Genomic DNA, 27807 nt, shown 5'->3' with positions numbered 1-27807 from the left:
TTGTCTTTGATTTCTTCTGCCAGTCTATATTATGTAAATTTTACCTATAACTTTAAGATGGAAATTTTATTCATGTATTATATGTTTCTTGTACTAATAAATAGTTTCCAGCTTTGCTTTGCCAGTATAGTCAGCCATTGGGTCGCTCCAGAAAAGTTAAGACATGTTGAATTACCCAAGTAAATGCATGTCTTCTACCTTTCAGCTTCTCCAGTTGGTAACGGATATATCAAGCCACCTGTCCCACCTGTTTCTGGTACACAGAGAGAAAAAGGACCTCCAGCCATGTTGCCTATCAGCGTTGACCCGGACAGTAAGCCAGGCGAATATGTCCTGAAGAGCTTGTTTGTTAACTTCACTACTCAGGCTGAACGCAAGATTCGCATCATCATGGCAGAACCTCTTGTAAGTAAATGGAAATTCTAAGTATATACGCAATTTACTTTGAATTTCTTTTTAAAATCAGGCCTGCATGTCACACAACGTGAATGTTTTGCTTGTAATCTATGTTAAAGTTCGATAGTGTTTCCCAAACCATAAGACGCACTACTGTGGTGATCAGAAGGACAGAGTTATGCAAGATATGCCAAAGGGGTGACATTTTTGCTTGCAATGAGGGCATGTGCTAATGTGATTGAGAGGCAGAAGGGGTTTCAGGCAACGTAGGTTTCACAGCTGGGAGAGAGGTCACTTGAGTCAAAATAGATTAGAAAAAGCTGAAATATGATTAAAAATATGTAAGAACATTACTGATTTTCAGCTAAAACATGAAAGTGAATAGCACTGCTGGTTCCTGTTTTAGTTCTGACAGTAGTAGGTTTCATAATCTAACAAAGTGCTATAGCACGTATTTTCCATATATGAAAAAACATACAGCATTTGAAAAAAGAGCTACATTACAAAGTCTTACATAGGCAGTGAAAGAACTGACATTATTCCTGAGTTGTAAGGAGTTTGGTTTTTTTAACATCTTATAATATTTTTTGTTACAAAGCATAATATTGACCTATAATAATAACTATTTCATGTCTAGATATTCTGAATGGTAAAATTAGGATTGTCTTGATTCTGATGACATCTGTTTAGCTTTATGTTTTAATTTAGATCCAGAAGCATTTGATACTTTTTAAGGCTTTCCAGACTTTCTTCTGAAACATTAGGTAGATACAAAATGAAAGAATATTATGCATAATTTGGAAATAACACAAAAATGCTAATAGAAAGGAATATTTTGACAAAGATCCATTTTTTCTTCTTTTGTGGGAAAATCATAAAAATTGGAATAAAGAAATGGACAGTCATGGCCCAGGCCCTTTAGGAAAAAAAAAAGTGGCTAGCAGCTATTTAGTATCATTCAGTCTTCATGTAACACACAGTGAAGATGTTTAAAATTTTAAGACAGAATATATTGTGAAATTACATACAAGATCCAGAAAACAACAACATGACCATGACTGAGAGCATCATTTCCTTGGGGCACCTCTGTTACTCATAAACATTTATCACTGCATTTGCATGTAATATTTCAGGCACAGATATTAAACAATGACCCTGATTTATTCCCACTTCACATTGTGTTAAGATGATTTAGACTTGCTGTGTTTTGATACAGGTTGTTTTTTTGTTTTGTTTTGTTTTTTGTCTCTTTGTGAAACTATGAGTATCTGAATGTTGATCTTTATTCCAGAGATTTTTCAGTAAAATTTTATTTAGCAAATTCAGTGTAGAATGTAAAAATATGACAGAGGACTAGAATTTCACCTTTTTGTTGTCAACAGTTTTGGTACATATTTCTAACAGGGGTCTAACTGTGAGACACTAACAATAATTCAATGTCATATTCACATCTTATTAATATTAATAGGACTTATAAGCCATGGCATGCTGCTATTTGAGAGTGACTGTGACAAATGTGCAAGCAGGTTTTTGTAGACATTCAGTCAAAATGATCTTGAACTGATTAGGTTTTAATAAATGAAATGACAGGGAAAATGGCAAAAATTATTCTGGAAAAGTGGCTAAGAAGTTCAGTTCACCCTTTTTGTGGGATAGCTGTTGGATGTCTTGCTGCTTTGTTCCCACATTTCTACCCCATTGACTAAAATTTTGACCAGGAGGTTCAAGGGATCTGCAAAACAAAGATTATAAATTGGTGATGCAGAGCCACCCTTCACCTTTTTTCACAATAGGTAGTCAAATGGTGAACTCTTTGAAGATTCTGTTCTAATTAAACTCCAATGTACTTCAAAGAAAATCAAACTTGCAAAATACTCTAGCAATGAGATATTTCTAGTCTGAATTCTCTTAAGTCATTAAAAGATATGACAGTTTAATTTTATAATGAGTGATAAATACTTAAGATATCTTTTAGAGAAGCTAAAATGATCAGTATATATAATTGCTTTTTCCTCTCTTTTATCATAAAGTCTATGTCAGATTCAAGCTCTGGATTAAATTAAAAACTTACTGATACATTTTTTGCCTAAATCTTTCTTTCCATGCACAGGTTTTGCCTAATTATCCTTTCTGATTATTGTTGTTTCTATGAATTTTTCTCTCTCAGTTTCTTTGACCTGTTTGATATATCCATCTCTTTCTTTTGTGATGTACACAGAGCCCAACTGTAAATTACAGTTTTCTGACAACAGTGGTGGAAAATCAAATTTGTTTGCTGCCAAGAGCAGCAGATGCTAGCAAGGCATAAAAGATGCCTGCTATTTTCTAGGGCAGCAGTGAAGGGCACTCCACCCAGTCCCTCCTGCAGTCCCATGAAATCTCGGCTGGGACAGCAAGATTCCAGCAGCAGGGAAGGCACAGGGCAATGTCACTTACTCTTCCTGCAGCCTTGGCTGTCGTCAGAGTGTGATTTGACATTTTGGTAACTGGACCTGGCAGCGATCATCATAAAAAATGCACTCCCCAGTTAATATGTTTTCTAGGCATAAATCTAATGTTGACTAACAAGTTAGAAACGAAACCTTTTGTTATCAGATGTGATTTTTTTTACTTTTTTGGGAGAATATTTAATTTGAAATTTCAGGACAAATTTTTCACCTTTTTAGGGTGTCTGAAATAAAACAAACATTTCAGTAATTACACTAAGCTCACAAATATGTCACTAATTTTTAATGGCTAAACTACTATGCTCAGATTGTCGAGTTATATTAGTCCAAGTTAAAGGTATTTGACAGCAGAATTAATTAAAAGGGATTTTCCAGTTTATACAATTAAATTCAAAGCAATGAAATGAAAGTCATTTCTTCTTGATAACCTTTAATAATTCCGATACTTTTCTGTAAATAATTTTTTATAACAAATATTAATCCTTATTTCTGTAGACCATTTTTCACAGCTGACTGCATTTGCATTTACATTTTTATCCGTTTGTATTATAAATCTTTTTTGCATTGCTTCATTTACAAACACGATTTGATATTTTAGTGCCATAGATTTTTTTGTGAGCGGTGGTGACCTTATAATGAAGCAAAAAGAAAGAAGCCAGGGAAATATTTTTGCCAGTTCAAATGATAAAATGTGTGTACGTATCATAATGCTGTAAGAAAAAAGAAACCAACAGAGAAAAGAGTTTCCTTTTTAGGAGTGTTGATTATCACTTAGGGTAATAATTCATCCTGTGCGTACTGATCAGGCTAATCTTTTACGGCTTTCAGCATTACTTACACACAGCTGTAGGCATTGATAAAACATAGTGAGCTACAGGCATTGACAGTGGTTAATGGTTAATTTAGCTGTTGGTAAACTTTCATTATGCTTTTCTCGTGCAAGCATCTTCTTTTACCGAGCTTGTCTAAATTCAGGAACTCTCTATCTGATTACTGAACTGAAGAAGAGAATTTATTTATTACAGGGTTAGGACTATCAACATATTCATGTATTCTGCCCAAAACCTTCTCCTTTTATTAGATAGGTTTATCTGGCCTTTGGAAAAAAAAAATGAAGGCAGCATTGTGGTTGGTGCAAGTGTATTTATTACTTCAATTTCAGTAGAAGCTCAAAGACATTAAAATATAGACCTATATCAAAATAGGCTGGTGATAACAGCCAAGCAGATGGTTAGAAAGACTTCAAAAGGGTAAGAAAAATGCAAGTAATTTTGCAAAGATATAAAAAGTTGGTTAGATTTTTGCAAAGGCTGACCAACCAACATGTATAGTGTCATGGCTGTCTGATTAGCTTTAATCTAGGCTTAACTGTCTCTAGGCATTTCAGAAGAAATATGCTAAGGACTGATTTGGTAGAAAATGAAGTAGAAGTTTTTAAGGTTTTTGAGGACTGGATGGTGATAACTAGTAAGACTTAAGTAGGCTATAATAATATCAAGCAAATTTAGCACGTAGCTCTAATGTAGAATTTTCTGTTTTACATAGACTAAAATTCCAGCTGCATCACATGAGGAATGACTCCTTTGTTCTCATCTATGATGAGACACATTAGCATTACGCATTTTTTTACATTTGAAATCCTCGTGAATAGTTTGGCCAACACAGGTGTATGGGATCCACAGCATGTAGACAGGAGTTACTATCAGGAACACGTAATATTGTAGAAAGGGGGCAAGGCAAACTGCTTCTGGCCATTCACTCAGTATGTATGTGCCTAAATAAAATGAAAAGAAGGCGACTTTATTTGAATAACTTTATGCAAGTATATGTTGAAAATGCTGTTCTCTTTGCACTTATAAAAAGTATCCTCCTTATGACCTTGTAAATGGTACTACAAACATGACAGATTCCTATTGTCATCCAGCTCTATTCAGCTCTGTGTCATTTTGTATCACTCAAGGATTCTGTCACTCATAATTAATGGAATTCTTTTATTCCACTACGGTTTGTAGTACTCAAGATTCTGTAAAACATATGTGGGAAGTCCATCCCAACCCTGACAAGTTCATAGTTCATAATATAATGTCATAATTCTGTATCTAATATATCATAACTGTATTTTTTCTACTGAATTCTCTATTTAGAATTTGTGTTAATAAATATTAGTGGATTCGTTCTTTTAGATCCAGTTGCAACAAATAATGCACAGGACATTAAGAGTAATTACCTATTCTTCCGATAATTGTCTGTGAAGTACTTAAGATGATTCTTCAGAAATTCTGCCTTACTTTATTATATGGTGCTGACCTCTCCCCAGTTCATAATAAAGTCAAAGCACCTACACGTCATCTTACTTTAACTAGTCAACATATAGCCTGCATATAGCATCCCTTTATTGTAAAGAGCACTAAGATCTGTTACAGTGGATTCATTAAGAGGCTTGCTGAACGGAACAGATCTATGTCTGTCAGTCACCATCCTCAGGAGGATGCCCCATCTTCTACTGCTCCCAGCAGCTGTCAGCTCAGCAGGGTTTCTTAGCTGCAGGTCATTGGCTGACTGTATAACAGGTCATTTTTTTCAGACTAACAGTTGGTCTCAGTATTTTATTCAATTTCCAGCCATATCAAAGTACTAAGTTTGTTTTTTGCGTGGGTGGTCCCCTTGGGTTTCTCTTTACTCAGCCTTTCCAGCATAAAACTTCTGTTTCAAGAAATCAGTTCAGCATAACCATGGTCTCATCATCCCTCTCCCCTTCTTCACTGATTGAATTTTCTTGGAACTTCAGTGGCTTTTGAAGTACAGTATGGTCTTCCCAAACTCTCCTTTGCACAGTGAAGCTCTGCCAGTGATAATGAAGTGCAAGCTGAGCCAGATCAGCTTGTCTTTTGGTCCAGAAGAGAGAGGCACCTGAACCCGGGAGATATTATCCATGAAATCAGCAAGTTCTTCCCATTTACCCAAAAGATGTAAAGGCAGAAAAGTATAGAGGAATGAAGCTTTTATACTGAAGATAGGGATCATCTATAGCAAAGACAAATCCAACATCATAAAGGGCTTTCTCTTACTCTTTCACTCATCACCTCAGGAAAAAATATGCCCCTCTACTTATCTTGATGCGTATCGCAGGCTGAGACCTGTAGCAGAAGCCGAGCACTGAACAGTATAGAGCAGTAGTCTTGAATCTCAGGACGGTTACCTTCGTGAAAGACCTGGAAAGGTTTGTATGATTGAAGCAGTGGCCACAGACGAGATATCTTCTGTGTAGTTTGGAGGGACGTGCTGTAAAATTAAAACACAGGAATTGAGACAAAGCATGTGAAAGACAGCTGGAGAAAGAATTAGAGGAAGAGACAAATGTAGGGGTTAGTAAGTAATCAAGAGAGTTCAGGAGAATGGAGAGAGGGGTCAGATTCCAGCTTCCATATGAGACTGGGAGGAAAGTTCATATCATTTTAGCAAACAGGAAGGAAAAAGACACATTTTTGTATAGCCATTGGAATGTGAGTTTGCAGTGATATACAGGTCCATGAAAACACCCATACGTTTTCGAGCCAGGCAATATCAACAGGAGTTTTCTCTGTGTTTCCACAGCTGGGCGCAAGGGCGAAATAATGTTAGAGGCTTCAGATCTCATTCCAACAGCAGAACTTTCTAGGATGCTTACTGTCCCTGGGCCTTGCTTGTGCACGGATATAGTTGGAGGATAGTCAGTGGTGCATGTGAAGGTTCAAATTGCTAAGAGGATTTAATGTTGGAAGATAGAGATTCAATCCAAGGTCACTGAGGCTGTCGCACTGTACCACGTGTTGGCTGATGCTTGCAGATATAGCAGAGAACCTGCCACGTGCCCCTAAACATGTTTTTTATCATTTAAGGATATTGGCTATTGCCACTGTCCAGAAAGTGGAAGGTGTATTACAGTCATCTCAGACCAGTGTTGTAGCTGGTCTGCTGCCCCTTGTCCTGTCACTACAGGCCCTGGTAAAAAGTCTTTCTCCTTCTTCTAAGCCCTCTTTATATCTTGAAAGGCTGCAGTAAGATGTCCCAAAGCCATCTCTTCTCCAGGCTGAACAATCCCAGCTCTCAACCTTTCTTCATAGCAGCGGTGCTCCAGCCCTCTTGTGATTTTTGTGGCCCTCCTCTGGACCTGCTCTATCTGTCTTGCCTGTTATTAGGATATTCTGGATGTCTGCATCCAGCCCAGCATTCTGCATATTACTGTTCTACATTTTAGCAGAAGTCTAGTTCCAATCCAGTTTTCATTCTCAAGGCTCACAAATGTAGGAAACTTGCCCACCCTTCCCAACCTCCCCATTTTTCTACTATTTGAGTAGCTACATATAAATGTACTAAAAGAAGGAGACTTGCCCACTGCTTGGAACACAGCGATCACCCAATTCCCTGGAGCGTTGCTCTCGCCATCGGCAGTAGATGTGCCTCAAGGTGAGGGTGGAACATTTGTAATAACTCAGAGAATGTGATGAGCTCAACAGGGGAGACGCACATCCCCCATTCAGCATAGGAAAAAAAAAAAGGAAAAAAAAAAACAACAAAGCTTCTTATATTTGTCTACAGTGTCCTTCTTGCATAGCAGAAATAACTTTGCTCATCATAAATCAGATGGTGTAAAACTCTTCATATATGGGTTAATTTCTCTGTTTAGGGAACAAAGATGTACCAAATGACCAGGTGCAAGATCAGGGTAGAGCATCCTCTCATCTTCTTCGCCAACTCTCAGAAGTAATCAAAGATAGAAAGGAGGAAACAGTACTGCGCAAGTTACATGCTTTTGGCTGCAGTGACTTTGTCTTCCAGACCTATTTAATTTACCACTGGATCTTTCAGTGTTTCTATGTCACAGTTATCTGCTGTCCAACCAGCCTCCACTTCGTAAAAGTGATTATTATATGCATCCCCCTCATTTTTTTTAAATAAATATATATTGGCTGATGAAAAGTGCCTAGCCACCTTGGTAAACAGCTGAAACAGGATGCTGAATAACAATTTATTGCAAAGGTCACATAGTGGATTTGAAATTCCAGACCCCTGTAGTATGTTGGTCTTAGTATGTGAAAAATAAGTTACTTACAAATTCCTGTACAAGAAACATTTTTCTGAAAATGCATTGTAATAGATCTTAACATAAAGACCAACAGAAGAAGAATTCTGTATTTATTTTGATAGCTTTTGAGAAATAGTTACTGTATATCTTGCTTACCTTGAAGAAAATGCATCATACAGGGATTTGTGTCTTGCTGCAGTCAGGCTTTGAGATGTAATAGCCTCGTTGTTTTCCAGCTCCACAACAGTTTATTACTGCTGCTTCCTATACCAGGCCTTTCTCATTTCATGACTAGAAGTTTAGTTGGCTTGGCAAGGACTGACTTAAAATGTTTTGTTGATTGGTTGGTTGGTTGGGTTTTTGTATATTCAAATTGACGACCAAACATCAGTTAAGCTGAGGACTGTTTTAGGATTGTAGATGACTGTGGTAGCTGGAGTAATTAAAATCAAGGAAAAACAAGGGAAAGTTATGATATTAGCCCAGGTTTTACAACTTGCATGTGTTCAGATAGAGGATTTTGATGTGATTGTGGGTTCACTAAGTTGTGGGTTCACTAAGTTACAATCTTAAAAAAGCATTCCTCTTAACACAAAACTCTTAAAATAAGCAGCCAATAAAACTTAGTTTCTTGACTGTGCTAGAGGTTAGCTCAAATTTCAATGAAGTCATCACTTGTACTCTTTTAAATTTGCCTAATAAAAAAAAGGTATGCATTTAAAGTATTTTCTTTCAGAACTAGTCCATTGGTAGCAATCAGTGTATTGGGACTCAAAATACCTTTGTAATAGGATACTTTTCCTTCCTACATACAAGAAAGCATCTTACTTAGCAACAGAAAAATATTAGAGAAAATACAAATGCTGGCAGCAGTAGGTTAGTTTGTTTTTTTGTTGGTTTTTGGTTTTGCGTGTTTTTTTTTCTGTTACCTGAATATATCTGTAACAGCACTTAACCTTTATTTGAAGTTAGTGACCCTTTGTTATCAACACTGAGCTGAGGGCATGTCTGGGATTTTTTTTTACTGATCAGGTAAGAATGTCAGTGCTCTTGAGATGTTTGAGCAAGATAAGTGAAAGGTAATTTTTTTTTTCTCCATATTATTTGGGGAAAGTTATAGTGCTAGTAACAGAACTGAAGTTTCCTTACACGGTTTTGTCTTCAGCAGTGAGGAGGTACTGGGCACAGCCTTTCTCATGTGAACAAAACAGAAGAGCTGTTACAAAGAAAAGAGCAGTTGCATGAAGAAAGAATAGACCGGCTTCGTGACTAATTCTGAGCCTGTCTTCATACACCTTCCATTATTTTTGTGTAATATCTAAAAATAAGTGGTTTTCACCTGACTTTTCTAAAACAAAGTTTTGGGGAGACAGATAATTCTTTTGCTTATGTTCAATAGCCACTTGAAATACAGTTTTTCTCCATATGAAATACCAAGTATCCTTAGCATTGCTTTTGTACATAAAATTCATCAGTGTTTCCTTTTACATTTTCAGTGTCCATAATACAGTTTTATGCAGAGTTGTGGTGTTTTCTTGAAGACTGTATTACCATTCATTTTTTGATTTAGTTTGTGTTTAGAATTTCCTTTTGGTGTATGTTTAGAATTGCAAAGGTTAATAAAGGAAGTACCCTATAATGTTTATTTCACTGTCTGTGTACCGTGATCACTGACACAGCCTCTTACAAGAAGTATCTGATAGATAATTAATGCTGAGCAGAGCAACAAGGGAAATCAGAGATTCTGGTGTCATCCACTGAACTGGCAATTTGTATTTTTATGCACGATGACCTGCTGACGTGCAGAGAACTGTTGTGAAAACATAGGACACTAATTGCTTGTTTGGTGGGAGCTCCAGGTGGGTGACATTTGGGAGACTATCAGAGTAAACAGATTTTGAGTCAAAAAGCTTGCCTCTCTTAATTGCTTAGGTATAAATTAACTAGGCTCCTAGGGTAGGAGGGTTTTCCAAATAGTAAAAAAGTAAAATTAGAGATGCAAATTCTTTCAAGAGCAGTTTAGAACTATTTTCGGCTCAACAGTTTAATTTAAGGGATCATAGATTGCTCTACGCATTTTTGAGAGGGCAAAACAGGAGGAAATGCCCCTCGCGAGTTCAGCCGTGTGAAGTTGCTCAGAGGAGGATCAGCAGGGAGCAGACGAGGGAGGAGGCAGGAGCACGCCACCAGAAACACGGGCAGGGACCAGACAAACAAAACTCCCCTTTAGAGGCAGCTGGCTGGTAGGTCAGCTCAGCACTGTGTTACAGCTCTGTCCAGAGGGTAGGTGCTCCTCTGTGGGATGATGGTTTGCGTGCCCAGCCTGCAGAAGCAAACTGACACCATGGCATTTTCCCCTGCGTGATCCAGAGAACAGTTTACACGGCACCTGAGCACGAGATTGACAGCGATACGTTTTCTGATCTTTGTATGTACAAAACAACCAATGGCAAAATGACAAATTTGGCGTGTTTGATCCAGCTACGTTTGGAGCAAACCTTTTCCTATGAGATGCTGGCCACCTGCCTTTCCTGCTGAAAAGAATATATGACAAGGATGCGCAGTTTCTGTCAGGGCTTTTGCGATCATTCATCGTAAGCAGGAAAGAATTATGCTTGTTGGTTTTGTTTTTTTCTTTGTACTTAAGATTGTGCTTACATGTATGTTATATATATATATTAGCTCCAATAGTTGGATGTGGTCTATGTCTACCCCATTTTACAACTAAAGGTCCGATTTTCTGCCGTTTCCTTTTGGTAATTCTTCCATCCCAGCAGAGTATTCAGTGCAGTATCGATGAGTTTTATCAGGCAGTAATGCAATACACAGTTATGCTTTAGTAGCAATAATGTGCCTAATGGTTGCAGGGGTTAGAAATAACTTGAAGTGGCATTATATATCATTATAACACAGAGACATAGTAAAGTTTAATAGACACTACAACATCATTTTGTTTTCATGTTTCCCTGAACGTTCAGTCCTGCGACAGGTGGCCCAGAAAAGCTATTCCTGTGTAAATTCACCCAATTATATTTGTGTAGCATCCCTGAAAAAGCATTAATGTATTAACCATTAAAAGTAGCTGACATCCGTGAAGAAATGTTTTAGTGTGTCTATGTGAATAGGGGGGTTGACTGATAGGTTACTTTTTAGATAAACAAGAAATATTATATTTAGTTAATGTGTGCGAATGTAATAAAATATACACTTGCCATTGCATATTCAACATATTCTGTTTTATTAGATTCTAATAATGTTCTAGCAATGAAGCAGAGAAAGGAACCTCATTTTTAGGTGAGCGTTTTGTTCTGTAAGCATTGTTGATGCAAAAAGTTCAGATACTATTTATTGAAAAAATATGTTTTCAAATATTAAAAGAAAAAATTGTCTTTGCTGATCTTTGCTTCTTATCTCTGATACCTGTTCTTATCACAGGAGTTTCCAGTGTGAACAAATACAGAGTGTACAATTGAAGGCAGCACTTCAAACAAGAAATAAGGATGTTTAATTTAGTGATTAAAAGTGGGAATGTTATTATTGAAACTCCATTCTTCTGATATTTTTCTGATGTTTTTTATAGCCTAGAAAGCTATAGTCTCTTTCAGATTAATCAAAACTTTTCTTTATTCATATTTTGTGGTTGTAGGCTTTGGCTCCAGATTCAGCCTACCTATTCATCCCAGATTTGGAAGACATTTCTGTAGGATGTATTACAGCTACCGAGACTCAGAGTCAACTCACCATATAAAAGGGCCTCTTTGCCATTTGTGAATTGGGTGGGCAAGAAAATAAATAAAAATAAAATAGTGCCTTGAGGCTGGAAAACATTTTTAGGATTTTTAAAAAACTTTTAAATAAGTGTATCTCCAGGGTAAATAGAGTGCTGTGGAAACGTTTACTCATAGGCAATTTCACTTTATTAGGCTTCTTAACCATGTCTTTACTGGTCTTGTATATAATGAAAATGTCTACCGTGAGTATAAAAATATTTTACATTGTAACTGCCAGAGCAGTGATGATGAAAACACTGCGTAAAATGAAGTGGTAAGATTTGTAAGGGTATTAAAAATTGTTTACAGCAGATGAGAAGAAAAGGCGTACTGCATAGAGAAAAAAATGCTGTTTTCAAAGGACAATTGAAGCACCTGCATGTAGTTGAGGTAAGGCTGAGCAGGAAGGCTGTTCCAGATAGCAAGAAATACCCTTCCTGTCTTCTGGTATTCTGTGCTAAGACAGTGGTGTTTGCGGCTTCATGCGGTCAGCGTGGGGCCAGCCGGGTCCCCGAGCAGGGACAAGGAAGAGGCAGAGACAGCTGCAGCAGCAGCTGCCTGGCAAAAGCGTGAAGAAAGAGGAAGAGACAAGAACAGCGGGATGGGATGAAGGGAAGAAAAAGCCTTACACCGGAGATGTTGGGAAGTCAGAGCAGCAGAACCATTCCTGGCTTCTGCTGGGTGACCCTGGCTCGTCTCCGTCCCAGGGCTGCCTTCTGCTGTTACCAAGTCTGTCGCACAGCCTGTGAGCTGTTCCTTCAGGTGAAAGTGCCACAGTTTGGGAAGCCCTGGTGTAGTGGCCTGTAGGAGAGCAAGAAATGAGTTATATTGCCTTTCCTAAAAGGAGGGATCTTCACTAACTGAGAGGCACCACCCTGGGGAACTGAAGTATCTGTGAGTTGTCTGTGCTTCAGGCAGCAGATGACTAGGACATTTTCAGGACTGCAGCTCCAGACCTAGGTTCCCAGGGCAGGTTTTGTATCTTTGAACTGTGGCCATCTTACAAACAAGCATGTAATGAGGAATCCCACACTTCATTTCTGCCTGAAACACTGAAAGTGTTTCTGCAGGATTTTAGATTCTGCTTTGCAAGCCAAGCATTGCAGCATCAGCCAGAATAACACAAAGCTTCTGGATGCCAAAGTCTAGAAGCTATTGCAACAGGCATTAAGAAACTTCTCTGCAGTAACATAGGACTTCTGTAACAGAATCAGAAAACTAGAAATTAAAAAACAAACAAAAAAAAATTTACAGTCTTCTATAAACTGCAACAATTCTCCAGACACTGGTTGGTACAGGACCCATGAAAGCTTAAGAACATTTTTCCTTTTAAATAAACTGAGCAATTATTTTGACAGATGATCTACTTTCCATTTCAGTGAGCAGTAGACAAAAGAAGTGTTATCCACCCATGAGGCAGACCTCAGTAGAGTAGCACTGAGTTACTTGATTGAGGAGGAGGACAGTGGACTGGTTTCATGTGTCTGTTACTGGGCAACCAAGATTTGACTGTTTGTTCATTACCAATAATCCATCATAGAGTTCTAATTACCAGGTGCTGTGTCATTAATGTAGCCCGAAGAAATTACTTGATACTTTAGAGTCAACAGTGAAAAATATTGGTGACTGTCCTGGATAAATCAGTGACTCAGTAGAAAAAATTTTGTTGATTTTTCTATTTGGTAAGTAGTCAGGGGATACTGCGGTCACCCTGCAGCCAGCCTCCTTGCCAGCTGGCATTAAGTGTATCAGCATAATTAATTTCAAAATCAGTCAGCAGATTACACTAGACAACATTTTCTCCAAAGAGCAACATTAAATAATAGAAATCTTTTGGACTGCCTCAAGTCTTTCCATTCCATTATCTCAGAAGCTTTACAGTTTTCCTTGTTTTACATCTCACATCCCCTGGCAGTGATGGTACTTCACAGAATGGTTGGTTGGAAGGGACCTCTCCTGCCCAAGCAGGGACACCCAGAGCAGGCTGCCCAGGACCACGTCCAGGCGGCTTTTGGAGATCCCCAAGGAGTAGACCCCACAGCCTCTCTGGGCAGCCCGTGCCAGGATCTCCTCTCTTTACCTGCTGGCCTAATGCAGCCAAGAATATCATTAATCTTCTTAGCAGCAAGGGCACAGTGCTGGTTTGCGTTCAACTTGGTGCCTACCAGGACTCCAAGGTCCTTTTCTGCAGAGGAATACCTTAACAGATGCTGATGAGTGTGATGGTTTGCTGAAAGCTGAACAGAAAATCTCACGTTGAGCCGGTGGGAGAGCCTAGATATTGTGGTTGTAGAAGAAGAAAAATTAATGATTTACAGAAGAATCAGAATAAGGAGCTGGTACATCTCAGACACCAGAAGCAGTAAAATCAGTGCAGAACTGGGGGCGAGGGTGGATGTGTTTTTCAGACTGACGTCTGCCTTCATGTATTGCTTATTTTCATTGTGGTTCAGGAGATTCACGTTTTGTATACTGTTCCACGTATCTAGAGTACCGAGCTATGTATTTATACATGCCTCAGTAACTGAGCCTGCTTGGCAAAAAAGCCATAAAGGTAAATGGGTGCTCACACACGGGGGCTGCTTCTGAGCTGTGCAGCCCTCTTTGGCCTTCCCAGGTACTCTGAGAATGCATCCTGAAAATTTGCTTCCATTTCTGCTTCTGTCACTGATTAACATTTGTGAGATAAATTAAATCAATGCTTATGGGGCAAAAATCCATTTATTTTTTATGTAATATAGTCACTCTTTCCACAGTTATCTTCATTAAACATGAACCCTATGGTATCTGATTGTTCTCAAATCACCTTTTTTTCAGTATGTGCAGTGATGCAGCATATGTGTGACCATCTTTGCATTGCCAAGTAGAAACAAGAAAGTTCATCCTGTACAGCTTCTTGGTTACATGCTAGAGAAAATGTTGGGTGCTTTTTATGATTTTGACATAATTTATAGTTGTCAGTCTGTGATCACCAAGTAACTCAGGTGTAGTAAGTGGCTAATTATTTCCTTTCTTTGAAAGACACTAAAGACACTCTGCTGGTATTAGTTCATAATGTGTGCCCAGGTCTTCTTTGCACATGAAACAGTAACCTCAGCATGAAACAGATCACAAGGGAAATCATATGAGTAAAAATCCAACAGAAAAACAACAGTAGAACTAGTGTAATGTATCATAATATTGATCTTAAGTAATACATGTTAATATATTTTATTTTAGGAAAAGCCACTGACCAAGTCTCTGCAACGAGGAGAAGACCCCCAGTTTGATCAAGTAAGACACTTGAAATGATATTATTTCCATTCCTCAGGCTATGACAATACTTGGAAAGCAGCCTAGTGTCCTTATAATACTGTCAGGGCACACTACAAAAGCAAAATCTGTCAGTGTGCTTTAGCAGAATGAGTGCTTTGCCTAAACATTCTTGTTTTAAATTAGGAGTATTTTCCATTGTTTCCAAACTCAGTATTTTTGCCTTCTTGGTTTCCGCAGCATATTAGTCATGTGTTATTTCCTGGCTGTTTCCTCTGATGGAGGTTTTGAAGCAAACTTTCTATCTTTTTGAGATATCTGGTGTTTGAAACAGGCTCATGGACCCCAGCCTTAAAAAAAAAAAAAAATCCAGAAAAATTCTTACATAAGTAAGCTATTTTGAGATAAAGGTAGTTGTTGAAGAGTTTAAGTTGCATAAAGGTTGCCAAAACTCACTCCCAGCAAAGAGGAGGGATAAACATAAGGTGTGTATAAAAAAGAAAGTTATTTGCTGCTCCACCATTCCTGCCTCAGCTCCCACCACTGATCTTTGTGCTGTGGCCATTGCTGCCTGCACCACTGCGCTGCCGGTGGTGCCAGAAATTTGGGCAGAAGGAAACTGAAGATGAAACATCAGCATATCTCTGAAAGCACATGTGGCTAATGCTGTAAGCTGCAGGTACCACACTGATTAACTTAACTTTGGGAGAGGGGCTAGGTATGGGTAGGATTTCAGAACCTGAAATGGATTTAACAGCATTTATTGTGTCTTCTAGCGCATCAGATAAATTGTGCCAGAAGCAGAGATGCTTTGTGAGATCCCACTGGCATTCACAAAGGTTCACTTCATAATTTTAGCTTGACAAAGTGATATTCTCTAGGATCTTCTGTGGCTGCTTTTGGGGGTGAGGGGGTGGCAGCCTGCTCAGAGGGCTTTTCAGAATGGGAGGCAAAGAGCAGGACGGCTGTGTTGCAGACGGGAGCTCCCTGCCTCCTTTTGCTGACCGCAGCCCCTGGGGAAGCCGGCCACTGTAGCCTAAAGGAAGCTACTTTGTGAGTACCCCTAGCTGCCTAATGAATTTTTTTTTGTGGTATTATGACCTTAATTTCATATTTTTATTTTTTTTTCCCTTCCTGTGGGAAGAGTGTCACATATGAATGGGAAAGAAAAACAAATTAAGCCACCCATATGCAAACCTTGTGATACTGTTCCTGCAGTGTGTTAAACAAACACATAATGGGTGGCCTTGATTTGATTAAATATTCATGGTTAGGCAAATTGCGGCCCTTTACAAGGAAGAATTAGAAGAGTTACGCTTCTCCTAGTTACTGGTAAATAGAAAATTGAACAATTAATTCAAGATCAATTAGTTAGGATAGTGAATTACTAGAGTGAAGTAATTGTATATTTCCAATTGTAACGTTTTCCCTTGAATGCTGGGGCAGGGAGTAGGGAGAGAACCAAAAAATACAGACAAAAAGTAAAGGCAAATTTTATTATATATAACATTTGTGTATTTTTCTGTGTATGTGCAGTCCAACCTATCCATGTGTAGAGAGTTGGTAGAAAAATTACAGACCTGAGATTGCCTTAGACTTTCTGTTAGAAAACCTTCGTTTCAATTCCTTGAAATTTTCCAAACAAACCATCCAGATTGACATTTTCAGGCTATCTCTCTGCCTCAGCCTGAGAGGTTGGCAATGCTTCACTTTTCAGGTTTCACGTTGTTTTCTTTTGAACACCACAATCATTCTGAGTTGTTCGAGTGCTCCTGGGACTGATGTATGCCCATTGAGTGGAAGATGGAACCTGAAATGTTTCAGTCCAGTGACTTCGTTTTCAAGAACATGGGCCAAACTTGTCAAAAACATTTTAGTTTGGGTTAACAGTAGTCAGATACTCATTCAAGAATTTGCAAGTCATAGATTTGATAGAGCTCAGCTAGAGACATTAAGAAAGAACAAAAAGTCTTTCTTTAGTTGTCGTATTTCACTCAGTTTATTAGGTCAATACATCTCGGTATTATAAAGCTGTTTTGCATATGACAACGTCAGCATTATAAAATTGTCACAAAAAGACAGATATTTTTGCTGGTAGTGAAAATGAAGTTCTGGTCTGTCTGTAAAACTAAGCACTTAGGTTTTATTTAAAAAATTAACTCAAATATTTAAAAATTCTGTGCAATGAAGTAAGACCAGGTTGATAATCCCTTGCTTCTGCCTTCCAGGTAGAGTGTGGAAAGTTTTGGTATTTTCTCCAGGAACCATGTAGAGTCATCTAGCAAAAACAGGAAAGGCCATGCATGACATTCCTGCAATTTCTAATACAGAAATGGAGGAGGAAGAGAGGGAGAATCCCCATGAAAAACCGTTTTCAAGGGGTGTCTAACAGCTTTCAAGTGGTGTCTAATAATTTTGATTTTCAATTTGAAGTCATCAAAAATGACATGCTGACAAAGGACCCTAATTTTCCCAGAGCAGAGTTTAAAGTCCAAAGACTTTAAACAAATTGTCTTTATTGAAATCAAATTATACTGGTAGGTGAAACTGAAGTGAAGAGGTCACTAGTCACTTAAAATATCTGAACTGCATCTTCTAACTCTAAATTGAAAAGCAGCGAAAGTAAGGCATGACCTGATTATAAAATTGTCTTTTTCAGGTCAGCTTCAGAGGTGGAAAAAAACAGCCAGAAAAAAACCCTTTGCAAAAACTTAGGATGAGCAGAATGGAGCTTTAGCTACCCAGAGTAATTAGAGTGAAGTTTAACACTGAAACCCCTGAACCACTTGAAATGTTCTTAAAGCATTGTTTATTTCCCCTAAACAGCTTTATCTCTGGCTCTTAGAGAACCAGACTTTTTTTCTGCTGTTCTCAAACACCATTTTAGGAATGTTATCTGTGCTGGTGGTTATAGCTCCAGGGCCTAGAGACCTGACTGTGCACAGGCATAGCTGATGGGGCGATTCTAAACAACACCGTTTCTTTCTATGTGGTTGTAGTATCAGTGTCTCCTGGTAAGCAGACAGTATTGTCCTGTGGGCTCTGTCTGGCTGCCAATTGCACCACCATCCTCTAACTCGTAATAGCATCTTGAGCAATGTATGATGTAATCATACTTATCCTGACTTGTAGAACATCTCACAAACTGGATTCCTTACACTGGATTGTATTTTCCTTTTGAGGTGTGCATGTGTGTAAAGAAAATATATACTGAAAAATATAAAGTTTTTATATATGGTTTTAAATATCTTTATTGTATATTTAACATCCTGTTTTAAAAGTTCTCCATTAGACTACTCTGCTTGCCTATTGGAAAAGAGTATTACTGCTCCAGCATTAGCATGCTCTGTGTCATCAATTACAGAAACGTTAATAAACATAGTACTACTGAACTATGACTTAAACTTCCTATTACAGGAAACCATAAAGTTGCAGTACATGAAAAGATCAAAAGCTGGGAAAAAAACATAATTATCCAACAGGCTTATCCTCACCCAAGGAGACATTTTTATGAGTCTTCTCTCAGCCCATACTAAAGTAGTTTCTGTTCTTACCATAGTACATAAATGTTCTGTGAATTGGCAATACTGGAAGCAGAAAAAAGACACTGTGTATTCTTGGACCGACATGCAGACATTTTTCCATATAAAAATACAACATGAATATAATGTTTTGGCCCTACTCATGCACTTCCATGGAAGTGAAAATTTAACAGCTAGACTTCGTTCTCATATGAAACTGTCTACATGAAGTGCCTTTTGTGAGAGTTTCAGCACAAACTGCACAAAACTTTGTGCTCATTTTAATTATAACTACTCTGTTCATAGAAGTGCAGTAAGTTAGAGAATACAGGTTGGAAAGCAGAAAAAATTAATGTTTTATATGCTTTTAGGAGATGGAAATAAAAATAGATCAAGCTAAAAAAAAGGAAAGTAAAAATTTAATGACAAAAAATGTGGAAACGCCAAAAATAAATAAAATAAGACACCAAGCAACATACTACTGATGGTGTCCCTTTTCCCTAACATCCTAAATGTGATAATTATTCCCATCCAAAATTATATTTGTTAGATGTAGTAAGTGAATAATCATACCAGCATCATTACAGTTGGCCCCCTTTGTGTTTTCCCTTTTACTGCATCTTATGCATTGTCCTTGTTCACCTGCAGAAGGACAGGTGACAGAGGAAATACAAGAAATGTTGTTGATGGGGTCATAGAACAACCCTCGGCTGCTGTTCAGAGATTTGGGTTGAAGCAGTGTGTAAAGAAATAAATCTGAAGGCAGAATTAAAGGTAGCACATTCAGAACTGAACTTGTTGCATGCTGGAAATAAATGGGCTTCCACGTAAATAGTTACACTGGAGTAAAATCATAGCAATTAATGTATAAGCAAGGTAGATGAAATTACCCGTCTGCAAAATTATGGTATAAAATATCCTCATTTTTTACTCACATAAATGAGGTCATAAATGAAAACCTGTGAGTCCAACTTACTAGTTATCGGTTTTTACAATTCCCAGAGGCATTTGGCTTTACAGTCGTGCCCCCAAAAATCCTTAGAACAGAGATGTAAATGAAATAAAATCTACACAAACTCAACTGCACTACTTGCTTCTAGTGTTGCATTTTACAGATATTTCCATTAAAGAGTTTATTTATTTAGAAATCTATCATTTGCAGGAAAAAAATGCTTTGTCTCCAAGGGTCTAATAGGAATTCCAGCATGTAGCTGCTTTGATGGCAGCTTAGTGCACTTCATCTCTCCACCCCCATCTCCAAGCCTAGTTATTTGGAATAGGAATTGTATTATCTTTATCCCCTTAATTTCATGTATTGGATGTGAAATCCCATTCTTACTGTGGCCCATTATTGTTTTGCGGTTGATTTCAAGGAACATGAATTTCATTGCAGCTTTTATTTTCCTTGAATCTGTATTGTTTATAGTAATGGGGTTTTGCTATAGACAAATATGAGGTGGAAAAAACGTTGAATGAAGGGAAGACATTGCATAGCTATAGGTATCCTAAATAAAACTAAGAAAACACCTATCAAATTCTGCTTTCAGTAGCATTGATAGAAAATGTGAAACCTCTCTCCAAATGTCCATTATTTTGAGTCTACTCAATTATTTGAAGACAGAATATGCATAATAATACTAGTAAACTAATAATAAATGACTAAATAATTATAACTAAATAAATATCTAATAATAATAACTAAAACTAATAGTAGTTTTGCAAAAAAATCAACACTATGCAAAAATGAAATACTGCATTTCTGCCTTATAAAAATGACAATCAAATGCACATTTAACATACATACTGACAAATATGGTCTATGAAAAAAAGTCAAGAAATCAATGATATTATTGGAAATTGACTGCAGATTTGAATGTATTTGCTGTTAAGGCACATAGAAATTCATACATGAAATATAAAAAAAAATAGCATCATTTATCTGCTGTTAGTGGAAACATTTCTTATGTTTCTATTTTGACAATATAGCAAGATTTTTATGAAAGTATATAAATTGTAGCAAACTATCTGGGCAGGATTTCATTCAGTTTACTTTTACATATTAGTCCAAAATAAATATTAAGCATTTACATAAAGTATGTTTAATGCTCTGTGAACACAAGTTTTAAACAGCGCCACACTTGTGCAGATTTCTTATCCTTAAGTTATACAGTAGGTGGTTCATTTATGATGGAAGAACACGATCATTTGTATAACAAGGACATATTTGTACATCTGTGCACTCCCTTTCAGGAGCAGCACAGAGCTAGAATTCATCTCACTCCTGGACTTACTTCCAATAAATGAAAGGATTGAGTAACCAACGTGCTGGCTAGACTTCCCTCCCTTCCTGTTCCCTGAGAGCCAGGTCTTTGCCCATTCCACCCTTCCTTCCTGTCTTAAAAGTGCAATGACAGAAAGATTTTTTTAAAAAGTTACATTGACCTTTTATCCCTGCTAAAGACACACACCGTAAATTCAGCGGAGAAATGGCCTGAGGAGGTTTAACAGGAGTCACTTTGACTTTTTACAGGGAGTGAAATTGAGTAGCTGAGGTTGAGAGAAGAGCATTGATACTGGTGTTAGAGAATGTGCAGGAAGACCTGACTGAAACAACTTTCTACTTGCAGTTAAATACTGCAATCTTGTGAAAGATATTTAGGTTTCAAGTATATACTTTTTCCTTACGAGCTTTGCTATGATCTTAAAAATAGATGCCTCCCTCAGAAAACCCTGCTGTTGTTCCTGGGTTTTATAGTCTTCCTCAGGAAACCATTTTGTAACCACATCTCATAATTAACAACTGCTCTCGTGCCAGCTTCAGAAAAACTTCTTGAAAACAATAGAGAAGTGATTGAAATGTCTGAGCATCCTGAGCTGGTAGGGAATAGTTTGCTCTGACAATAGGGGATTCACGTCCTTTAAGTTTTTTATCCAGAGTCTTACACGTAAATGCTTTGTTGTAATTCAGCCTGGGCCACTCCAATAATTCTTCCTGAAAGGCCTCCTGTCACTGCTGCAACCAGTGCCTCCATGCCATCTTCTACAGCAGCTTGTTTTTTATTTCAGGTAATGAAATATACTGGAAATGCCAGTTTTCAGAGCCTTCCTAAAACAGTACTTTTATAGAAACTTTAATTTTGAAGGGGCAGTGGATGCCACTTTCTAATGTTCCATATTTAATTTTAGGCCATAAGGCCAGAAGACGATCAAAACAATTATACTTCATCCTTGAAATGTTTCATAAACTTTAGACCACATCACTGTGAATTACTTAAATTCTGAGGCCGAAAAACTGGAAAATAGATCAGTTAATAGATCAGATCTAAACTAACTCATCCACAGAAGTTGTTAGTAAAGGCTATTGGGAATGATATGTAGGGTGCTCGGTCTCCCAGTTGTGGTCTTGTCTTAGTCAAGGTTTTCACACGAGCTTGGTCTTATACAGGACGTGAAACTCTGCTGTTGTTCCACAAGCACTCAAACATGCTGTTTTAAGTTTAAGCAGATGGTAAACCTGATGGAGTTACTGACATAATCAATGTGCTTGGCATGAAGTACATACCTCAGCACATTGCTCCTGCTCTCAGTGCTTTGCAGGATCAAGCCCTGCATGATACCGAGGTCGTTGCAAATCTCCGAATCAGGAATTCACTGATATTTAAAATAGTTTTCTCTTTTCTTAGAATGTACACTGCATACATACTGCATACATACTGCATACTGTAGACTGCATACATACAACTGCAGTGGCTGTGGACATTCAGTTGCAACACATACGTAGTCCTCCTGGATAATCATATGGTTGGTTTTTTACCCTAGCTTTTGATTTTTTCATGTATTGCAGCTTTATGGTTTCCTGTAATAGGAAATTTAAGTCATTAAGTCATAGTTCAGGAGCAACTTGTTCAGTAACATATCTGTAATTGGTGATACAGTTTATATCGAGTGAGCAGTAATATTCTTTTCCAGTATGCCACTAGAACTGTGTAATCAGGGACTTTTAAGTAATGATTTTAAACTATGTTTTGCTTATTTGTACACACAAATACGGAGGAAAGTATAAATATTTTCTGATATATATAAAAAAGAAGTCTAAATTACCAGGTGTGTAAGCCTAACAGTAAGATGCATTTGCATGTTCAGGTGGCTAAGGTTGTTTCAGAGGTCATGGGTTTTCTCAGTTCATTATGAGCTTCGGGAGGGACATCCAGCAGTCAGATACAACCCATGAGACAGTACTGCTGGTTCATCACCTTTTTCTTTGCTTATAAATGTCTTCCAACTCAAATCAACATTGTGTAATGAATAAAAATAAGCCCCTTAAAGAACTAGGTCGTTTTCTGGTGTGTTTTAAGATGCAATACACACTTTCAATACATTATGCATTTTAGTACTGTCAATGAAAATATGCTGTTGACACTATTACCGTATTTCAGCTTATGTTTCAAACAGAAAATACAGAATATTAGGTACCATAGATTGGACTATAGATTTAGAACTTCAAAAAAAAAAAAAACAGATGAAAACAAGAAAGAAAATGTCAAAACGTCGAATTTGTGCCTCTTTTAAAAAGGTGTAGGGGAAGCTTGAACACCGTTTGATTTGTTGTATTTTCCCCATAGGTAATAAGCTCAATGAGTTCACTTTCAGAATATTGTCTGCCCTCTATTCTGCGTACTTTGTTTGATTGGTATAAAAGACAGAATGGCATAGAAGATGAATCTCACGAGTACAGACCAAGAACAAGCACTAAATCCAAAAGGTATGATTTTGAATATCTTTGCATATATTATTGACAGATTCTAATGTAAAATATATTACATTTCACCTATCAGCTTAAGGTTATAGTTGCTTGAAAGATGTATTTGTGTTCTTGGAAATCTGCTCTTAGGTTTAATATGGATGAAATAATCGTGTCTTTAAAATTATGCTCCTGTTAGTTCAAAACTAGTTCTTACTGTTGTTTTGGATGCTGTAATGTCCTTTAAATAAGGGCTTGTATAAGCTATGTCTCCTTTAATCATGAGAGCAGGCAATAATTCACTGACACTTTGAAGAATATTTTTTTTGATTCAGCACTCTGCTTAGTCATAGAAATTTCATATACAGCTATTCTCTGTCCAAAAGATTGTGAATCAGTTAAAGAGCTTTAGCAACATTCACTCAGCTCTTAAGCAAACAAGCAAGCAAAAAGAAAATAACCCAAACAAACTTATTGATCTCTTATGACAACAGCAGTTCCTCAGAGATAAGGCAGCAGATTGGTCTTGGTTTAGATCGAGGCCCGTTTGGTACAGCGCATTCTTTAAACTTGCAGTTTTCTGAATACTTTGGTACTACGTGTACATACTCTGATGAAACAGCAGGATAATCAGCACTGGCAGACCTCCTGTTTGGAAATGCACTAGCAATTCCTCACATTAGGATTACATTTAATCCAGTAACAACAGAAGGCAATAGTTGCTGGACTGAAGGGATAAGAGCTAGTAGATATCAGGAAGATAGGCATGGACCTGAATCAGACCCTCCTAAACTCTTTATGGTCAGTGGAAGTAAGCAATTTGAAGGCATGCTTCATCAATTAGATGTCTACTTTTGCATGATATGGATCCTTGCCTTAAAGTGCCTCTTTCTCTTGATTGTCCCTTAGAGGAGTCTGTTACAGGGCAATCTGTTCATATATAGAGGTCCTCAGGAATGCCACCCAAAACCTAGTTGAAAATCAGCTTAACAGTGAACTGAACCAAGGTCACTCTGTTAATTGATATTGTTATAAATAGTACGTATAACAAGTCCTTTCTTCAGTTAATGTGAAACCAAGAAAACCAAAATCCAAATAATTTATTTCAACACTGATCAAGCAGTGATTTTAAATGCATGCTTAATTATAAGCACATAAATACAATTGAAGTCATAAACTACTTAATGTTTAAAAGAATTGTGGTGTGTTCTATTTACTCAAATAAAAATCTCACTGAAATCATTGGTAACAGCCTTAGAAGGACTGCAGGACTGCCTGTTTAATATTTAATTTTACAAATTGTGTGTATATTTCATGTCATCTTCTCAGTGCACCTTGAAACTGTGATCAAATTATAGATGGTTTTTATATTTGTGTTGCAAGCTACTCACCTCAGACATTTACTCCCCTGTGTTGTTCTGCACAAGGAATACATTTTAACATGGCAAATGATGCCAATGTTAGAAAAATAACACTGGAACAGTTTCAAAAAGAGGATGTAGTTTGGTTATGAATTCTCCATTGGTACTTTTAAGGCAGTTTTCAAAATCCATCACAAGTGTAAATCTGAATTTGATAGCACAAAAATAATTTATGTTTGCCCCCACAATGTAATTGAGAACTGTCTTAACTGGTGCCATCAGGAAGGAAACTGAAATAAAATCGATTTGTTAAAATACAGGATCCAAAAGTTTTGTTGGTTATGTTTTGTTCTTTTTTTCCCCTTGAAAAAGTATTCTGTTGATTTAAACTAGAAGAAGAGAAAATAGAAAGTGACATTTCAACATCTGACAGAAGGTGAATGTAACAAGTCAGATTTGCTTTATCTCAGTTTTTAAGAGCATATCAGTGCATTACTTTCTGAAATGCTCAACTGCAGTTTGAAAAGTAGAATACAGTCCACCGTTAACTATATTTGTGTAACTGAATACAACATGAATTATGACTCATCTCCTAATTATTATGTTTCTTGTTTTGATTTTGCAGCGATGAACAACAGAGGGACTATTTAATGGAAAGAAGAGACCTGGCTATTGATTTTATATTTTCTTTAGTGTTAATAGAAGTTTTGAAACAGGTATGGAATTCCTCAATTATACATTAACTAGTAAATAAAGGAAATTACAGAGTTAGTCGTATAACCTAATTTCAGGATTCATAATTCTGTTTCCAGCTTAAGAATCTAATAAAAATGTAAGATACATCCTTCATGCTTGTTCTTTGCTGTCTTTCTTGCACATATATATGTAGTATGTAGTATATGTAGTATGTAGTATGATATATAGCATTCTGCTGTCATGCAGACTTCACTTTTCCAGGTTTTTGGAGATGAAGTATTTCTCTTCATTACTAAATAAGCATTAAATGCCTAGGTCATTTCAGCTATTTTGTTAGTTATCTGTTATTTTGGTTGGTTATTTTTTGTTATATATGTGTAAGGAAGATACCCAGAAGTAATACTAACACTAAGGTATGCAGCTTAAAGAGTAGTGTATGTATACTGGTTATGTTTTATTTTATGTTTTCAGATTTCACTTCATCCTGTAATAGACAGCTTGGTACATGATGTTATTAACTTGGCTTTCAAGCACTTTAAATATAAAGAAGGGTAAGGCTCTTTTTCATACAAATATTCTGTGAAAAAATTACTTGCTGACTTGCATAGCCGTAGCGGTTTAAGCAGCATGCTTTCTCAGCCACCCGACTAACAAACAAAATTCTTTCTTATCTCTTGGTAGGTACCTTGGTCCTAACACTGGAAATATGCACATTGTTGCAGATTTGTATGCAGAAGTAATAGGTGTACTAGCTCAAGCAAAGTAAGTAAAATTGAATACCATACATAATGGAAATCTAAGTTTTAATTGCTTAGCATATGAATATTCTCACTTTCTCCCTTTCTTAAGAGATAGTGCATGAATAAATCATTTTAACTCATTGGCCCTCTGTTCATCCAGGTGGCCTAGAAGTCCATTAAATCACAGTGTTTCTGTATCTAGTCCAGTGATACAGAATAAATTCAACTGGACTACAGCAGCATTATTTTTCCTATCTCACTGATGACGTCTATGGAAGCCCCAAAGGGCTGAAGAGAGCTATTTCAATTAATCTTTTTTTCCTATAAGCTATTTTTTCTCTATCTGGGCAAATCTAAAAATAGCTGTAGCAACATAGCAACATTTTAAAGTCTCTCTGCAGTTATTTCAGTTTAGAACGTAATGCAATTGCTTCTGAATCCTTCGTCATGCACTTCTTAGAGTAAATGGCACAGTAATGACTTAAAAGACTACGGAATCTGGTCCTAGATTTTGAATCTGGAAGCGGACAGATTCAGATACTCGTGTACCCAATATAATGTTTCATCGTACCCTTATTGCACAAACCAAGCAGAAGGATAAAATCTACTGCCCCAACATAGACCAGCATCAGTGATCTCTGTCTGCTGACTTCTTGGTGTTGCTGTAGAGTCTACTCTACAAAACCAATCAACTTAACCAATTTTTTTTAGCTTGATGTAGCCAAAACAATTTCAGTCCCTGGAAATCATATAACTTTCACAGACTTCCTTTAAGACCTTTCTTGGGCTTCTAAATTTGCTGGCTCAAAGACAACAGGGGAATTAATATATGGATCAAAAACTTCAAAGTTGACTGTCAAAGACAAAACATACCTGTTCTCCAGTACTCCAGGATGTCATAATCAGTAAGAGAACAGACACTAGGAAACAGGGTTAGCTTGAGAAGCAGATAATATTTTCTTGGTACAGCAGAAAAAAATCCCTGGGACCAAACTGAGCATTAATCCATAAAACATTAGATTGTTTTTTGCAGCTGAAGCAGAGTCCGCTGGTGGAGTACCATCTAGTATATATGAACATGTATATTTACAGTCTGTGTAGAGGTGGGAGAGCAAATGCTGTTTTTCTCCTCCAGTTCTGAAGTGTGTTGCTAAGATGTTACTACCACTAAAGAGCTTCTTCCTGCCAGCCTGTTTCTTTCAGCTTTCTCGTGTTCCTTATCAGAGGCGATAATGTGTTACATGCTACACCTGCCCATGAAGATGACATTCTTTTCATTATGTTTCAGAAAGGACAGGAGGTCTTGTTATATATCTTCCTATATAATTCTTAGGGATAGAGACAACTCCAGCAGACTGGGGGAGATCAAAAATGGTCGCCGAACCCTCCCCTCATCCCAAGATATACTTAAAGCTTAGATGTTACTGTAATGGCTGTTAAAAAAAAAAAAAAAGGCAAAAATGGTTTATCTGAATATTTTAATTGTTATTGTTTGAACATTTTATTTTGAAAACATTGCATGTACTTGCAAGAAAACTATCTTTCATCTTGGATTTTTGGAAAACATGTGAGGGGGCTATTCTAATGATATTGTTAGCTCAAATGTAAAAATGAAGCATGATAAGAAAATAAAAGAAAAGATGTAGTTACCCAAACGGACTAAGATCAGGCTGTATGCTTCCTTTTTCTCTGAGTTTGTCAGAAGCAAATGAAAACTAAGTAAAAAGAAACCTATTCACGTACTGATTGAAATTATATTTTACAACCAAAGGTGAATCTTCTGTAGGCTTTTTCCCATTTATATATCTTACAATACAT

General features: G+C 37.2%; 1 protein-coding gene across 12 annotated transcripts in view; it reads left to right on the top strand.

The window, feature by feature from the left end:
* The window catches only part of FRY (FRY microtubule binding protein), a 238191-nt gene that overhangs the window by 103980 nt on the left and 106404 nt on the right, over positions 1–27807 (top strand). For all 12 annotated transcript variants that reach the window (XM_066989712.1, XM_066989711.1, XM_066989710.1 and 9 more), the window contains 6 exons: positions 206–405; positions 14898–14951; positions 23074–23213; positions 25179–25269; positions 25721–25800; positions 25931–26011. In XM_066989712.1, coding sequence (XP_066845813.1) covers positions 286–405; positions 14898–14951; positions 23074–23213; positions 25179–25269; positions 25721–25800; positions 25931–26011 — 566 coding nt within the window. In that variant the 5' untranslated portion in view covers positions 206–285. The remainder of the gene's footprint in view (positions 1–205; positions 406–14897; positions 14952–23073; positions 23214–25178; positions 25270–25720; positions 25801–25930; positions 26012–27807) is intronic.

Source organism: Anser cygnoides, chromosome 1, assembly GCF_040182565.1.
Source record: "Anser cygnoides isolate HZ-2024a breed goose chromosome 1, Taihu_goose_T2T_genome, whole genome shotgun sequence".
Lineage (NCBI taxonomy): Eukaryota > Metazoa > Chordata > Aves > Anseriformes > Anatidae > Anser > Anser cygnoides.
The sequence above is the reverse complement of the archived record's forward strand: the minus strand, read 5'-3'. Positions and strand labels throughout refer to the sequence as shown.